General features: G+C 37.4%; 1 protein-coding gene across 1 annotated transcript; it reads left to right on the top strand.

The window, feature by feature from the left end:
• The first annotated feature begins 2349 nt into the window (after positions 1-2349).
• Positions 2350-7670, top strand: rcn1 (reticulocalbin 1, EF-hand calcium binding domain). The gene is made up of 7 exons (XM_089129971.1): positions 2350-2816; positions 3753-3946; positions 4040-4218; positions 4327-4387; positions 4567-4766; positions 6113-6663; positions 7033-7670. Exons 1-6 carry the CDS (start codon positions 2596-2598, stop codon positions 6218-6220), a joined length of 963 nt encoding a protein of 320 aa, XP_088986097.1. The 5' UTR covers positions 2350-2595; the 3' UTR covers positions 6221-6663; positions 7033-7670.
• Positions 7671-18940: the final 11270 nt, after the last annotated feature.

The following is an 18940-nucleotide window of genomic DNA, read 5'->3' as shown; positions in this document are numbered from 1 at the left end:
ATTGTTTCTGACCATGTCCATCCCTTTATGGCCACCATGTACCCATCCTCTGATGGCTTCTTCTAGCAGGATAATGCACCATGTCACAAAGCTGGAATCATTACAAATTGGTTTCTTGAACATGACAATGAGTTCACTGTACTAAAATGGCCCCCACAGTCACCAGATCTCAACCCAATCGAGCATCTTTGGGATGTGGTGGAACGGGAGCTTCGTGCCCTAGATGTTCATCCCACAAATCTCCATCAACTGCAAGATGCTATCCTATCAATATGGGTCAATATGGGTCAACATTTCTAAAGAATGCTTTCAGCACCTTGTTGGATCAATGCCACATAGAATTCAGGCAGTTCTGAAGGAGAAAGGGGGTCATTAGTATGGTGTTCCTAATAATCCTTTAGGTGAGTGTATACTGTCCAGTTGTGAAAATTCCTTTTTTGTACAGTAATTGCAGTGGACTACTGTTTCTTTTGGCCAATGGTTAAGAGAATAGTAAAATATAGCAATTTTCCACGGACTGCTTGTTCCTGGTCCTCTCTGTGTTAAAGTGTGGCAGCACAAAAATGATTTGCCAATTTAAAGGGTTAGTTCACCCAAAAATGAGAATTATCCCTTAACTGTCTGACCCTTATGCCATGGTATATGACTTTTCTTCTTTCAGCCAAACACAATCGGCAGTTATATCCTTGCTCTTCTGAATTAACCCATAAGTGCTGGAGAAAGGCTATTATGATCAGCCATCAAAAATTAAACAGACTTTATCATTTATAGTTTAACGATTTCAATTGTTTTTTAATGGTAGCATTAAAAGTGAAACATGTATCTTATGCTTTCTACCAGCCTCCAGTAAATAAATAAATAAAATGAAACGCAAAACTAAACATCTATGATGTTCCCAGTGTAATTTTGAGCCAAATCTAGTCAAAGATATTTATATAAATTTATTCACAAAATATTAAATATTTCCATATGTTAAAAATTTGCATCAGCTCATGTAATGTACTGTGGGAATAACTTGCTGGCATTGTCATCTCCAATTCCCCTCTATAAACAGGCCAACATTAATTTTGTCATTCATTATTTGCATATTATGCTAACACATGCCATCTTTTCCAGCACAAACTGAGAGCCACAGCTCTCTGTTATGAAACTAGCCTAAGGCCAGTGGCCTTTTATTTGAGTAATGAATTGTTAATGTATTTAAATTATATTTGCTCTATCAATTTAAATCAGGTCAATCTGGTGATATTAATGAAACATAGTTCAGATCTGACACGGTCTTCTAATTCTTTTAATCTTTTAATGATGGCTTTGTAGACTTCATCTGCATAATATTTTCTCCGTTGTTTGACATGATGTTTCAAATACATTTTTAGATGCACTGCTGTACAGTGTGAAAGATCATTTAAAAATAAACACTCAGACAAAACTAAGAAATTGCAAATGTCAGTGAACAACAAACAAAAATGTGCATGCTTGAGATCTCTTGACCCACAATTTTACCACTATAATATTGATGACATGCAAGAAGACAGCTACGTGCTTTCAGATAACTTATTTGACTGTACTTTTGGATTAAGATGTGTCCTTCAGTCTAGCAGCTCTGTGAATATCAACTGCATATATCAAGTGAAAAATAAATAAACTAAAATGTATTTGAAATAATTATTTTATGCTAAGTAAATACATTTATGTATTATGTATATTTAAGTATATAAGTATATACATTTATATCTAAGTATATACGTTTATGTATTTATGTACTTAATATAAATACCCTGCAATTGTACTTTTAGCATACTAAGTTGGTATACTTTAAGTCTGCTAAGTTGGAACAACTAATTTTGTACTTAATGTAGGCTACTTAATAAAATAGTGCTGTAGTTCAACTAAAGTTATACTTAAGTAGGCCTATTGCCCATTTGTTTTGTGCTAAGGACTATTGCAAGTACTTTAGGAACAGGCTACACTTTAAATAGCTTGCATATACAGAGATCGTAGGCTACTATCTAAAGTTACTAATAGTGATATCAAACACATTTTTTAATATGTGCACATTAAATAAATGTATTTTAGATACATTTTGGCATAGTTTTTTAACTAGGGAATGCAAGGACAAGGTCACAAATAATAATACAACTAGTATACATTTTTATAAAATAATTTTGAGTTGTCCTACTATGGCATTCCTAAAAAAAGAAGCAGGCGCTTTGCGTGTCATCTTGCTACGTGGCGTTCACGCCCATCTCGACTTACAGACAACCCATTGGCCAATAGCAGAGCTTCTGACGCTCCCTTTCTTTGTTAGCCGTGCTATGATTGGCTGTGCGTTGACACGCATTCATTCAGGGTTTGGTTGTAGCCTTTAGTGATCCGCCGGGTATGTTTGAATCGAAAATGAAAAGAACGGACTTGTTCGTGTTCTGATGACTTGAATTGTTTCGCTCTGAGTTTATATTAGTCATTGAAACGCGTCTCCCTAGCGGCCACAGCTTCTGCAGATTTGCAGGCGGTCAATCAAATAGTTAACGTTACAGCTTTAAACTTTGTGCCAGTTTTGAACTCTGTTTTAGCGTTCGATTGCGTCTTTCAGACATGGATGTGTCGACGTATTTATGGTTTTTGTCTGTTTGCACGTGCCTGGTGCACGGGAAACCCACTCTTAGGAAAGAAAGAGTTCATCACGAGCCTGAATTGAGCAGACAGCCTCACGAAGATAACCAGAGCTATCAGTACGACCACGAGGCCTTTCTGGGCAAAGAAGAGGCCACCACATTTGACCAGCTCACCCCAGAGGAAAGCAAAGCCAGATTGGGGTAAGATTGGGGGTTTTGTTCAACAGACCTTCTTGGGCAGTGTTGTTGCATATCTCTGTATGTGTGGGGCAATAGCACATAGGCTATGGCTGTTCTAGCCAGATCACAAAAAGGAGAAATCGTTTAAAAATCTAGACTAGAGGAAAGTTCTTAGAAATTAAGTATTTGTATTCATATTTGTTCATACATTAGTGGGGAGCATGTAATACCAGGTTTAATTCTAAGGATTACTTCATTTGACCTCAAAGAGAGTCTACAGTTTATGGTTGTCCTCCTGTCATATGACAACAAAATGCCCCTTGCATGTTTGCCACACTGGCATGTCAACAGTTTGGGTGCTTGATTGATATCAGGGTTTTTCTAGTTCCTTGCCAACTGTAACATGTTCTCCTTTTGAAATGGGTGTAGACATGAATCTGGGTGCTCTTCCCACAAACCTCCCTCTTCTCCAGTACTGTTAAATGGCTGGGAGGGCTCACTTAACATCACAACGTGGCATCAGAGATAAAAATAATTTGCTGTTGACAGTCTTCAAGTTACTTGGACTCTAGTTCCTGTCAAGAACATTTCTCGGTTGTAATTCAAACCAAAATAAGAAAATAAAGCCAAGAAAATTAAAGTTAAGCACATTTCCCACTCAGTTCTCATTGTATTGATCTTGTATGATTTTCATTTTGGGCTGAACCAACCTTTCAGAATGAGAATCATCAATGAGAATGAGAACTATTACAAACAAACAAATTACAGTAATGACCATTTTTGGTCCTAAAAATAGGATTGATTATTAAAACTTATATAACAGTTATATTGGAATGGAATATAACACAGAATCTATTTAAGCTAAAAAGCCAGAAATGTGTCTATGAAAACTCCACTATACGCAAATATGTATTTAGGCTACAAACTTTCCTTTTTGTGCACTTTTAAATTCTGTAGGAAAATAGTTGATCGTATTGACAGTGATGTTGATGGATATATCAGCACTGATGAACTCAAGGCCTGGATCAAGAGAGTACAGAAGCGTTACGTATATGAGAACGTTGCAAAGGTCTGGACTGATTATGACCTGAACAAAGACAACAAGATCTCATGGGATGAATACAAGCAGGCAACTTACGGTTATTATCTTGGTGAGTCACAGTCACACTGTTCTCAAACTATCTGACGTTTTAATATTGATTAAATGATTTTGCAATAAATCCCTTAATGAAATTGTTTTCCAGCCAATCCAGAGGAGTTTGAAGATGCAACAGATCAGTTCAGCTTTAAGAAGATGCTTCCGCGAGATGAACGCAGGTTTAAGTCTGCAGATCTCAATGGCGATTTAGCTGCAGAGCGTGAGGAGTTCACTGCTTTCCTCCACCCAGAAGAGTTTGATCATATGCAGGAAATTGTGGTTCTTGTGAGTGTCAGTTGGATTATGTGTTTTGAATTTTACCAACTGTCAGTTTAATAATGCAGGCTGTATTACATAAAGTAACTGATTCATTGCTTTCCTCCCTTATATTAGGAAACTCTGGAGGACATTGACAAAAATGGAGATGGACATGTAGATGAGGACGAATACATTGGTTAGTTCATTTGTGTTTTTGCATGTGGGGTATTACAAATATTCTAAATTGGGATATGATTGTTTTTTGTGAATTTTAGATACTGAAACTCTTGATAGAATTGACATTTTTGGGAAAATTACTCTTTTAATGTTGCGCATCCAAGGGAAGAGGTTTGAGTGTTTTTTGCTATTTTACAGCGGACATGTTTGCTCATGAAGATGGCGGTCCTGAGCCAGACTGGGTGAGAACTGAGAGAGACCAGTTTTCAGATTTCAGAGATCTGAACAAAGACGGGAAGATGGACCTAGAAGAGATTCGTCACTGGATCCTGCCGCAGGACTATGACCATGCGCAGGCAGAAGCCCGGCATCTAGTATACGAGTCGGACACTGATAAGGTAAGAACCTCATCAGGAGTATCTCTAATCCTGAATCAAAATCTTACGATTAATCCTGTAATACAGTGTTTCCCAACCCTGTTCCTGGCGGCACACCAACACTGTGTGTTTTCTTTGTCTCCCTAATCAAACACACCCGATTCAACCCATCAGCTCATTAACCCACCTGATTATGAGCTGATGGGTTGAGTCAGGTGTGTTTGATAAGGGTTACAAAGAATACACGCAGTGTTGGTGTGCCGCTAGGAACAGGGTTGGGAAACACTGCTGTAATACATTAAATGGTTAGTTTACCCAAAAATGAAAATTCTGTCATTAATTACTCACCCATAAGACTACAGTGTGACTACAGTGGTTCAACCTTAATTTTGTGAAGCGACGAGAATACCTTTTGTGCGCCAAAAAAACTAAAGAACGACTTTATTCTATACGAATTTCTTCTCTTCCATATCAGTCTCCGACTTAAAGCTTAATGTATTTTAGGGATGTTTTCCAGAATAAATCTGATCTGATACTAAAAATGTGACCGCTTTAGACTGGCTGTCTATGGGCATGCACAAAGATGTCCATAAAACAACCCTTAACGTTCATTTTGAAAACTGTGCAACTCGCCGAGTGGTTGGTGGTGTTCGTTGATGTTCTGAAACAAGTAGCGTATAGCGAAATACCGTTTCTGTCGTGTTTTATTTGTGATTTTTTAAAATCGCATTGATGTCTGCTGTAGGACTCAGTGCTCGTTGATATTACTGCGCTAGCTACCGGAAAAGGAAAGGAGTCTGTTTACATTTGGTTGTAGTCTTTTCGCTCGGTTCTCCGTCTCTCAGAAGGCTAGCGTGAGCAGAGCAACTGTGCTCCCGGACTTTTTTTATGGTGCGCTAGACACAGTGTTCCGTACAGCGTCCTGGTTGTCGCCATCTAGTGGTTGGGAGCGTGCTAACGCTTCAGACGCAAATATCGAGCGGAAGTTATACGCGGTTGTGAGGTATCTGAAAAAATAGTTCCACAATAGCAAACAACACGGATTGAAAGCATACATAGCGCCAATATATTTGTTTTTAATCATCAACGAACACCACCAACCACTCGGTGAGCTGCACAGTTTTGAAAATGAACATTAAGGGTTGTTTTAAGGACAGGTTTGTGCATGCCCATAGACACCCAGTCCAAAGCTGTCGCAGGCGATTCTAAAAAAGTCGAGACAGGACCCATTGTCAATTTCTAAGTCCACCACTCTATTTCATTCAAAACAAACTACAAAATAGACTCAAGGTGTTAAATACCGGAATTATCCTTTAAGTAGAGATTGTTTTATAATAATGCGTTACATAAAATATTACTTTTTTCAGGACCAGATGCTGACCAAAGAAGAGATTCTTGAGAACTGGAACATGTTTGTAGGCAGCCAAGCCACTAACTACGGCGAAGACCTTACCAGGAACCATGATGAGCTATGAACCTCAAGAGTGTGTGGAACTCTACCTGATAAACTCAATTGCTTCCATTCACTCAGAAGCCATGCCACAAACTGATCTATTGCAGCTCTACCTCACAGAACACTGGACAAAGAGGAATCACTGACTGATGGCCATAGTCCCTAAAGCAAACTTTGGATTTCCTCCTTAACTGTAATTTTTGTGGGTGGTTGAGGAGCTCTTCTGGTCCTGGTTGAATGAGCTGCTGCAGATTTTTTTCAGCTGAAGCTGAGCCTTTTAACCCAAATTGTTTTTAAAGCCTGTACTTGTACAAGTTGTGGCTGTTTTTGTCTGGAGGAAGATTCTAATAATTTAGAATATGAACTTCATGCTTTGATCGTATAATATTTCTACTACAGAAAGCACTACAAGTCAGTGTTGATATATAGTTTTATATTATGCATAGATGTGTAATTATACTTAAAGTCCCCGTGAAATCAAAATTGAACCTATTTACTTTGTTAGCGCATATTACTAGTCTTGTGGTGAACAATTAATCCGTGCAAGTAAAAATATATTTAAAAAATGTTTTACCTTGGTAATCTTTAATCAAAATCTGAAAAGTTACTTCCGGTCTGGAACGGTTTCTTTTTCTGATGACGTAGGTTTCACAACTTGGGTGGGGAAACGCTTAACCACTCCCCTCAAACCGTTAGTTTGCTATGAGCGAGAGATGGAGAGGAGGAGCACTAGAGTCAAACCCTGCCCTCTGTTCAATATTCCGTTTCACTTGGAAATACGTCACAGCACTGGAGAAAAATCGTTTGCAACTTCCGGTTCACGGGGACTTTAAGATTATCACAAATTCCCCATTGCTGGCCAATAATGAGTCTTATTTGTTTTGAACCTGAGAAGCTTTGGCGTGATGATCTGAAGTAATCTGCTGGTAAGACAGTGATGTTTCAGGCCAACTTTTGAAGCTGCTTAGATGAGGGTCAAGTTGTGTTCGATAATTTGATAACCTATTCCAGTCAGAGTTTTACCAGTCATTCAACGATAACTACAAAATGAGTCCTATAGATCTCAATCAGGGTAGTGCCTCAGTTAATTTTTGCCATGAATAAAAACGAGGCTGTGGGAATACCGTGTTCTGCATTGTACTGTTAAACAACATACCGATTGCTTGCGTCTTTCCGAGAGAAAGAGTACAAATTGAAATTGGTTGTGAAAATTACACGATAGAGTACCAGCGCTTGCCATTGCAAAGACTGTAAATCTCTCCCTCACAGGCTCGTTTTCATCCACGTAAAGTTAAAAATGCTGTCTTACCTAACTGAAGTCTGCAGTCTTCGTTTTAATGCAGTATAATTAGTAGACAATTATACTGCATTATAGGCCACAGAGGCGTGTATGCGTATGTGTATCTTGTGAAATGCTTTTATTTTATTTAATTCACTAAATTAAATGGGACCATGTTGTCCATTGCACCATTTCTTTATTTGAGCCAATATATTTTTTCTTCTCAGTGCTAAAAATCTTTCATAAAACTTTAAAGTTGATTTTGATTGATTTTTTTTTATCTGATTAATTGCTATATAATTGTTTTTAATTCACACACCAGATGAGAAGTATTGAAGAGTTGTGTTTTTAAACCAATGTTTCAGGATCTCTGTAACTATAGCCATTTGTTGTCCCCCAACCCACACAGAATTTTTTTTTTTTAAGCTTTGTTGCATTATTTATTTCCTGCAAAAGACAGAAGTGAATTAAATCTGGCATGTAGTACTTCAGGCAAAACTGCAGCTCCATCTGTTTACCTCCAGTGAAGTGACTCCTGGATTATTATTGGAGATACTGTAATATCTAATGTCCACGTGCATGTCTGCAGCCCAGCCGTCTCCATTAAGATGCCCTGCAGAAGGCAATCACATATGTTGAAGATGCAGCATTTGTCTAAATAAGACAGTTAATGTAAGTATTACCTGACCCACTGCCTAAAGGTAAAGGTTGAGTATATACAGTTTGCAATTGCAATTTGTTTCCCGCTTCCAGCATGTCTCAGGTTTTGAACCCCAAGCAGAAAATACCTCTGTCTTCACGTGAACAATGATTTACACACACTAAATCAATAGCATTCCGGTATAATTTTATTTATTTTTTTTCCTTTTCACTAGGCCTCGCAGTTTACACAAATATGTATTTGGCCTGAAGATAGCCACAAAAACATTGTCTTAAAGGGTTTCTTTCAGTGAAATATTTAGATATTTAGATTTTTCCTCCCTCTAGTTTAATAAACTAAGAACTTGTAGATGGTAAAGGTAATTGTTTTCCACGTTAAAATATTATCCCTTACCCAACTTCATTGAAAAAAAAAACTACCAAACTGTCCTGTCAAAAGCCTATAAATAAAATGTAAATATAAACGCTTACATTTAAATTTTCTCTATGCATTTTACTGCAAGTTCTTTGAATTAACATCTTATATGCATTAACTTGGTCATGTTTACAATTCGTCCATCAGTTCTCCAGTACTTTAGACTAAACATCTGTGCTTATGTTTTTATAAATGAGGTTAAGTTGATGGTTTTATCCCAGGAGAGAACCCAGATAGATTCCTTTAGGACTTAAAAAATATGTTCAGCCTTGGGGATCCTTGTTTCTCTTGTGTCTTTCTCTTTCCTTTTCCTCAGAGACCTAGAGGGCTTGAATCAGTCCCTCCCTGAAGACATCGTCTCTTCTCCAAACTCTCACATGATGTAAATAAAATTAAACAAGTCAGAACTGTTTAAAAGGAAAAGTTTACCTGGAAGTGGATGGGGGTGGCTGCTGTTAAAGTCCCCCTGAAGTCAAACTCATCTTTGATACATTTTTAAACATTTTTTAATAGCTTTAAAATAGCTTGGACCCTTGCTTCATTTTGTCCCACCTCCACCGCGTAGCATTCTGGGACGTGGCGGCCATATTGACAGCTTCGCAAATGTAAACAAATTTTTAGAGATTTTTAAGGATTTTAACATCTTTTTTCTTGTCTTTATCCAAATTCTGCTGCTTCTCCTCGTTCGACTTGCTGCATGTTTACAAGCGTGAACCTGCCAACATGGCCGCCACGCCAGTAATGATGTCACGACGCCCGAGCCTTATTAGCCAACTTTTACTCACTCGTGAGATAGCGTTGAAAATACTCAGCGATAGTGTTGACGTGAATTTGTATATCGTTTGTCTAAAAAATATTATAAACACACAACATAGACATTAAGCATTTAACATTATTTATTTTCACCACTGGGACTCTCCAAGTCCAAAAATGACCAAAAAGAACCACATAAGATGCATTGATTCGTACTAACTTAAAAAAAAATCAAAGCTATTGTATGACTTTAATAGATTTACGATTTTTTTTTTTGGATATTCCCTTATTTTATTTCAACTAGACCTAAAAGTGAAAATAGATACATGGCAAGGACAACAATGTGGAAAGTCTGAATCTTATTTAATATATTTGCATATTTTTCCATCTCAACTGCCCAATGGCTCGCTTTGTACTTAAATCATGTACATCGGTATGTTCATATCGCAAATGCATCTGTCTTTAAATACGTTTGTCTGTGTGTCTTGGGAATACTGGCTGCTCTTTTCGTCTGCCAGTTTCCTCTCAAGGTGTTTTCTCCTCTCTAGCTTCTCTATCTCTTGTCCCATAGTGACTGCTTAGACGGACCCCATCTGAGCTCCAGCTGCCTGGGGCCCCGGTGTCCCTGTGCCCCCCAGGCATTTAGGCATACAGCATGGGAGACGTCTGCTTTCTCACAGCCTCTCAGGACACAGATCGGCTCAATCATATGGTAGACACACACAACTCCAAAGCGTCCTATGTGTATTGAGGTATTTCTTCCTGCAGCTGCAGAAGATATATAAAGACGTTACATTACCCTTGTGAGATAACTATAATATAATTCTGTAAGGGAGTTGAATTCTGTACAGCATGCTACTAAAATATATACTGCTTTATCTAAGATGACCTCTGAAGAGTATGATAGTGGAGAAAGCTACTCGTTAGTCTTCCCATGCATCCCGTTTTCAGTGAATAGTTCCTAAAAGAACCTTTTTTTTCTTAGTGTAAAGAACATTTTAAAAATCTAAAGAATCTTTTTCCATTTTTGTGGAATGGCAAGATTCCATGGATGGATCTTCATGAAACCACTGATGCCAAAAAAAGCTTTATTTCTAAGATTGTATGTTTGTGTTAAAATGAGTTGAAATATGACCATCTATCTGTGCCACACTGACTGTACAGACAATTTCTGCAGAATCGTGGCCGCAGTCGACAGGCATTCGGCTAATGAAGGGGTGTGAAGGGAACACACTGTTCCAACGCTTCAGTGGCATTAAGACCTCCATCTTCAGCCACTAATGATCTGTGAGCATCCCAAACAAATAAAGCTGGAGTGCATTTCATTGCCAGGATTCTGACTGTCTCATCATACATGACATTTAAGTCAGTGTCTTGGCACTTCTTGTGAATTTATACAATTGTTTTAATACAGAAACGGATAAGCTGTCTTCATTAAAGTAATGTGAAAAGAACGTTTTTTGTTGTTGTTGCATTTTTGTTTCTGTAAAGACACATTTAACGGGATAGTTCACTTTGAAATTAATTTTTGATATGTTTTAACTTGTAACCACAGCCACGTGTAAGTAATCTGGGGGTGCGGGCGCTTTGTGGCTGTGGTTACAAGAGGTAAAAACGATATAAATACTGTTCGTTTTCTCTCACAAACTGCTCGTTTCGTGTCTTAGGCCATCAATGTGTACTTATATTTACGAGTCATTAAATCATGTTTAATTTGGACTTCTCTGTGCATGCTCTTTTAGGTGGACCCCATAGGTCTCCATTATATGACTTACAGACAAGAACGGTTTGCCCTAAAATATCAAAATTGAAAAATACTGTGGAAACAAAGACACCTACATCTTGGATACCCTTGAGGTAAGCAAGTAGACCCTCTCAAAGTTAGCACCCTTGTTGGAATAGTTAACAGTACCTAATGCTGGAAATAATAGATGATTGAGAACTGCATTGGACCATGAACTTTAAAGTTTGAAAACATTTTGTCTCGTGTAATGCACACAAAATTTTCGGTTCTCGGTTTTTCTCTCATCACATAAACGGTTTCTGAGAAACGCTGTTGAAAGTGGATCAGACCAAGCAGCACAATACACATGTAGCCAATCAGCAGCAGGGGGTGTGTCCACTCATGATGGGGGAGGAGAGAGAGTGAGCAAGCGGGAGATTTGAAGAAAGACTGTAGAAAGAGAGCTGGCTGAGAGACATTACAAAAGAGAAAAGGTCAGAGAAATATTTCCTTGAAAGGAAAGGGTTATGATTAGCATTTATGTTAGCGTTAGCATTAATGTTAGAAAAGCTTTCCAGCGCTGGAAAGACCCAAGAGGGAAGGCCAGAAAATGGATGCCGAGGTTATTGTTGCTCCACACGTGAGTAACACTGGTTTTGCTATGTTTCACAGAACCAAAACATGCTGTTGTTGTAACGTTAGCTCTAGTAACAGAACCGTTTTGAGTCATTGTTTACTGGAGCTGATGCGCTGCTTCTGGCGACTAACAACCAACTCTTGCTTGTATTCTTCTTGTGTACAGTATGTACATTTTTTGTTCTTCCTTTGTTTGTTCGTCAGCTTTATTTTGCTTTGCTTCAGCTATGATAAAGAGCCTCCACTCAGCAGTAGAGACCATAGGCCAACGCTTTATAGTTAAAGTGCACAGGATTATCTGTGTCTGAGGCACAGAACACATCACAGGAATGCCCTGTCAAACATTAAACGCAGAAATGCAAGAACACTCCACTTCAAATGATTGCTCACTGGCCTATAACTAAAGGGGTTAAGTCTAATCCTCTCAGAGTTTAACTGCCATCAATGTCCTGTGAGGAAATGTAACCAGAATAAAGTCAGGAGGTTTTGAACAGGAGAAGGTTGACTTAATGTTCAGGTTAGTTGACATGCGTGTGTCTCCATTTTGGAAAGCAGAGAATGAGGTGTATGCGTCATTGGCAACATAGTGTGGTCATGGACTTTACAGCTTAGACAGGACGGGACTGACCTGTGAAGTGACGAGCCGTGGTTTATTTTTAATGCACCTCTTAGGAGTGAGTAAATATGATATAGACACCATAATAAAAGGCTGGTGGCAAGTCATGATCTGTTTACTTAAGCAAACTGACATGTCTTGTTTCAAGAGAAATCTAACTCCGTACAATATTTTGTATATTGTATTATGTATTATATATTGTATTTTTGTTTTTACTGTAGTTTTGCTCAGAATTTTACACAAACCTTTTTTGGAAACAAGACTTGATGTCATTATGGCAAGTCAAGGTAGCTTGATATCAGTATGTTTTAGCTGGAAAAATAGACTAGAAACTAAGCAAATTCTATATTATTTTGCCATATGCAAAGTCTGTGGGATGCCTTTGGTGACTGTCTTATAACAAAATATAAACGCTGCAGGATTAATTCGTTCAAAAACCTGCAACTGATTAAAAGATAGACTATGCGATGTCTTTACTTTTGGTCCTCGTTGTACATCACATTATTTTGGGTGTAGTTCGGCTCATCTACATGGATTAATATAGTCAGAAAGTTTGCAATTTTTAATGATCCTTGGTTTGTTTTTCTCATTTGCTAAGACAACCATTAAAGATAGGGTATGCGATTTTCGGAGAGGCTAGCAATAGCAAGCTAGCTTTGAAAGCACTTTAAAGGAGTAGTTCACTTTAAAAAAAAAAAAACTTTTGGTGATAATTTACTCACCCCCATGTCATGCAAGATGTGCATGTCTTTCTTTCTTATGTCGAAAAGAAATTAAGGTTTTTGATGAAAACATTCCAGGATTTTTCTGAACCAAACGGTTCAAGGTCGATACTTTTTTTACTTTTACGAAATTACTCGAAAAAACATTTGTTCATTTTGATGAACGAGTTCGAACAGGAGAGTCACGAACGTGCAATACAGAACAGAGCAAGGCGAGCATTTGTGCTTATAAAACTTAAACTTGTTTATTTATTTTTGAAATGAGCGATCGTTTCGCTAGATAAGACCCTTATTCATCGTCTGGTGCCGTTTAAAGCCTTTTGAAACTGCGCTGAAACTCTCATTTGTACCTTGTACCTTTACCTTGTACACTGTAAAAAAATATTGTTGGTTTAACTTAAAAAATTAAGTTTAAGTTCATTGAAATGGAAAAATTTAGTTAATACAATAAAGGTGATTGATTTAATCATCAGAAACTTAAAATATTATGTTATCTGAACTACATAAATTATTTAAGTTGATTTGACAAAAGATTACAAATCATATAAAGTTGTGATTACTAATCATGAAAATATTTTTTTACAGTGATACCCAATCCTTGAATGTTTTCATCAAAATCCTTAATTTCTTTTCGACTGAAGAAAGAATGGACATCTTGGATGACATGGGGGTGAGTAAATTATCAGCAAAAGTTTTTTTTTTTTAAAGTGAACTACTCCTTTAACTAGCTAGGTTGTAGTGTAGCTGTCTACTTTTCTCAAAATAGTGACTGTAGTTTCACTGCAGACAAGACAGCATTTTTTAAAGTAGCTTTCTCATCACTGGTCTGCATAGAATCAACAAAAGCATCATTGGTATAGTTTTCAGGTAGAGTTCAATAGATCTACTGATTGTCAAATTGAATTATCTGGATCACTAAGTCGGCCCGAATTGATTCGTCTGCCTCTGGCGTATCTTCATTCCCACAATGCCCTGAAAAGGCCTTGTCCATCTCTCTTTCTACTGTGTGTCTGGCCTAGAGAAGGGCATAGGAGAAGGGAATGCTGTAGGTGTTGGACCCCTCCTTTCCCCCATCCTCCTCTCCCCGCTTCTCTTCCTCCTCAGGGAATGAAGGCCCATCTGCTTCACAGTGTGTCACAGTTTGATCGACTCTTATCTACACATAAAAGGATGTTTAGACACTTAAGGGGTATCAACTATACTCTAAATAATCAACTACATATTTCATAGCATATTTTGGGCATGTAAAACTGAGGTGTTTTTTCCACTTTGAGTATGAGCTCAGGTTTTTTAGGGTTAATCAAAAGCAGACTCAATCAAACTACTGACTTCCATTCTTTGCTGCTCCTTATACAATTAGCCGTGTTGTTTCAGACAACCCGGTCTCATCCCAAGACGTCATATAACTGACGTTTTGGGACGTCTTTTGACCATACGTCAATATTCGCCTTTTTAGGGCCCCCTTAAACGTCGGTAGATGAGGTTATGGGATCCTAACTCTACCCCATACCTAAACCTAACCCTAAACCTAACCCGTCACCTAACTGACGTTAAAGGTAAAGCGTCAGTTGTATGACGGCCCGGGATCGCCATCTACCGACGTTTAAGGGTACCCTAAAAAGGCGGATATTGATGTATGGTCAAAATACGTCCCAAAACGTCAGTTATATGACGTCTTGGGATGAGACTGTGTTATTTCAGACAACTGCCCTGTCTATGAAATGGAATGAAGTCTAGGGAGGGGCATGATAGATATGATCTTGTTATCACGTAACTAATTTGGATCTTTTGGTGATCCATTGGGGCTCCATCTTTGTGGCCAGACATGGTGTAATTCTTCTGCTAATGGCTAAATGCTCAAAGTAGCTCATTAGGACTGGTTTTCTGCGTGAAGAAAGGATTGAGAAGGAATAAGGGCTCAGCCAGGTTAAAAATAAGTCTTTCTAGTTCCTACCCAGTCAGTTGTGTCCCGTTTGCACATCTCTAGTGCTCCGTCTCGGTGTCTTCAGAAAGCCCCAAGCCACTCGTCTCTCCCCCCAGCAGAGTTCTGCTTAAGATAAATAAGGAAATAGTGAAAGAAAAGACTCTTCTCTCTGTGTCACGCTGAGCTGCACTTCAACGCATTCGCGATAGCAGCCAGAGTATAGGGAAACGTGAAGTGAATTTCAATATGCCGTCTGCAATCCGTCGTTCCCAGTTGGACACCGATGAAGAGAGATGGGGAACAAGCTTGACACAATGAAGTACATTGCCAGTTTTGTTCCGTCACAAAAGCTGTTTTGTGCGTTGAAGGACTTGCTGTGACGGTGGGCTGTCAGCTGTGCCAAGTTGGTTCGTGCTTAGTTGGGGAAGTTTTGTAGTGGTCAGGGAAATGGTTGTGTTTTCCTCTTCCTCTTCTGAAGATTTTAAAATAAATTCTTGGTTATATGTGAAGGCCTGGTTTCACAGGGAGGGCTTAAAGGGATACTCCACTTTTTTTTTGGAAATAGGCTCATTTTACAACTCCCCCAGAGTTAAACAGTTGGGTTTTACAATTTTCTAATCCATTCAGCCGATTTTCTGTTATTTAGAAGAATATCAGTATATATACTACAGTATATATACATAAATATACTATGGAAGTCAATGAGACCAGAAACTGTCTGGTTACTGATATTCTTCTACATATCAGAAAATCGGCTGAATGGATTCGAAAACGGTAAAACTCGACTGCTTAACTCTGGAGGAGTTGTAAAATGAGCCTATTTCCAAAAAAAAAAAAGTGGAGTATCCCTTTAAGAGCAGTAGGCCTTAGTTCATAAGAGGCTTTTAATAAACGTGAATTAGAAGACTACTATCATATTTTAGGATATATAAATTTGCTTTCAGTTCGGACAGCCTAACCATGCATTTAGTCTGGGACTATGTTTAAAGGGATAGTTCACTTTGAAATTCATTTTTGGTATCTTTTAGCTTACCTCAAGCTAAAGCCCCCATAGACCTCCATTATATGACTGACAGACAAGAATGGTTTGACCTAAAAATGTCAAAATTGAAAATACTGTGGAAACAAAGACACCTACATCTTGGATGCCCTTGAGGTAAGCTAAAACATATCAAAAAATAATTTCAAAGTGAACTATCCCTTTAAGCCTGGTCTGTGAAACCAAGCATATCTAGGCTTCATAAAATTAAACAGATTTGCTAAACATATATTTAATCTACTGTACATTGTCAAAAGTCATTTTCAGAATGTACTGTATGTCCCATTTACTCATTACTTATATAATCACAATGCTGTAATGATACTGAACTATTATTAGCCTATAATATGAATATTTGACAGATTTAACTCTATTTAGTATTAGATAAAGCATGAGTCTATTTTTTTATCTCGATGTTCAATATCTATATTCTAATTGATATTACTCTTTTTTGAAAATTATGCTTTGATCTTTGACATATGAACATTTACTAATTACTGTAAAACCCAAGTTAAGCTAACTCATTTCATTTGAGGAAACCGATTTCCTCAATTCATTTAAGTTTCTAAAAAAAACATTAGTTATGAGTACTCTGAACTTATTTTATTCGAGTACACTAAAACAATAATATTCCTTAAAACACAATTAAACTTTACACTGCATTTAATACTGTATATAGCTGAAACTTCACGTTATTGAGTAAAAACAGTAGATTAGATTAGATTAGATTTATTTGACCACTTAAATATAAATATATGAAGAACAGTAAGAAACTGTTGCATACATTAAAAACAAATACAAAAGTAGTCAGGGATAACACAATAAAGCCCGAAGACTTATTTCCATTGTGGTCCCACAGTGTTTATTTATTTAGTTTATTGAGGTCTAAGTTTACTCACTAAGGTTGCATTTAAAAACAGTAATATTGTGAAATAGTATTACATTTTAAAAATTCCATTTGAATATTTTTCAAATTTATTTTGTTACTGAATTTTCAGCATCATTACTCCAGTCTTCAGTGTCACAGATTTGTCAGGAATCATTCTAAAATGATTTGGGGCTCAAGAATATATTTTAAATTATTATTTAGCTGATATATTAATTTTGAAAACAGATGTGCAGCTTAATATTTTTGTGGAAATTTTGATGCATTTTTTTCTGGCTGTATAGTAGGTTGTAATGTTCAATACATACAGAGCTAATATTCCATTCTGTTCTTCCACAAAGAAACACTAGATGGCGACTTCATCTTTCACTGTAGAATAGATTTGAGGCTCAAGTCAATTTCACACAGCTTTAGGAATGTTCCTATCAGTGGCAATTCAATGCATCATAACTGCGAGTCTTTATCATTATGCACGCAATATCGTAAGAAATCAAATACTTGGGTTTATCAGGTATTTAGGCCTACGTATTGAGAGGCTTTCGTGTCTATCAGTCAGGTGACTGGAATTGCTGTCACGCTCCAATCAGCTTTGAAGGTTTTGACAGGGTCAGTTTGGTTGTGTGTGCGGGACCGTCTTTCCTTCCCACCTCCATTCCCTTAATACTGTGGGATTATGCTAGCAGACTTCTGGCCTTTGGAAAACAAGATCGACAGAACACGACTGAGTATATCTGACACCAAAACAAAGGGTCAAATGTTCTGTCATTTAGTGTATGATATTTTTCCTAATTCCTAATTTAGATACAATTGACCCCTATATATATATATATATATATATATATATATATATATATAGGGGTCAACTGTATCTAAATTATGTATTAAGTATATATATATATATATATATATATATATATATATATATATATATTGTGTTGAATGTGTGTTTTTGTTATTGTTAATTACAAAATGACAGATACATTTCTATGAAATTTGGGCACACAAGCCAGGAAGATTATTTAAATTCATTGTATACTGTTTTTTGAGATTTTAATCAGGATTTTTAGAGGAAATACATGTGATTCACAGGTTTTGTGACGGTATAGGCCTACGTAGTAAGTAATATACAAGTATTTGGTCTAATTATGTGGCTATCGAACAGTTAGCAGTTTCATTACACAAAAATGATTCAGGGCTCGTCTCACACATTGAGAGTGAGTCACTCACTTCTGTCGTTTGTCACAGACATACTCCCGCCACACATTGTATTTCTCACGTGGGAAAAATATTTATAAAATATTTAATATGCCTGCAGCGCCCAAAATTTAACTGGCCGCGAAAATTTAACTGCCATTTGAATCAAGCAGAATCAAGCACGTCGCCCCTGGAGTTCTTAGTCGAGCCTGCCCAATCAAAAAATAGAAAAAGGCTTCACAATAGCCAATCAGAGAAGAGCCCTATTGTATCTGGGTAAGATTTAACGCAACAACCACTGACAAAAAAAGCATTGTTCACGTGATTCTGCTACAACATCTTCCGAAAGTATCGTTTTAAATTTGGTTAGATATGCGCGTGGCCACCTACAATCTATGGTGGCTGCAGTGGCGCCTGCAGCTGGACGACTAATGCTGCGTTCACGTGCTATGGAAAATATGATATTTTCCACTTGTGAATGTGAACTGGCATTTACCAGTGTGTTGCGTTCAAGTGCTTTTGATGTATGTATGTATATATATATATATATATATATATATATATATATATAGCCCTGCAAATGGCAGCCTTAAATTCAATGGCATAAAAACAAAACAGCATTTTAGTAAAAACTATATGGATTGATTGGTTAAGGCACAACATTAAACGTGATGTATTAAGTGGTCTGCAATTTGTGTTTCAAAGTGGTGGTCTGCCAAAACCAAGGATTTGTGGAGGTGAAGCTGGGTTTTGCCCACTAGGGTAGTTTAGATGAATTAGTGGGAGGGGAAAGTAAAGAGGCGGAGCGAGTGGAGAAAACAGGGAATATATGTGATCTAAAAATAGCCAATGGTTCTGTTGGGGTGGAGCTAATCCTCTTTGCAGCAGAATTACT

The sequence above is a fragment of the Pimephales promelas genome, chromosome 1, assembly GCF_988280905.1.
Source record: "Pimephales promelas chromosome 1, fPimPro1.hap1.1, whole genome shotgun sequence".
NCBI lineage: Eukaryota > Metazoa > Chordata > Actinopteri > Cypriniformes > Leuciscidae > Pimephales > Pimephales promelas.
The sequence above is the reverse complement of the archived record's forward strand: the minus strand, read 5'-3'. Positions and strand labels throughout refer to the sequence as shown.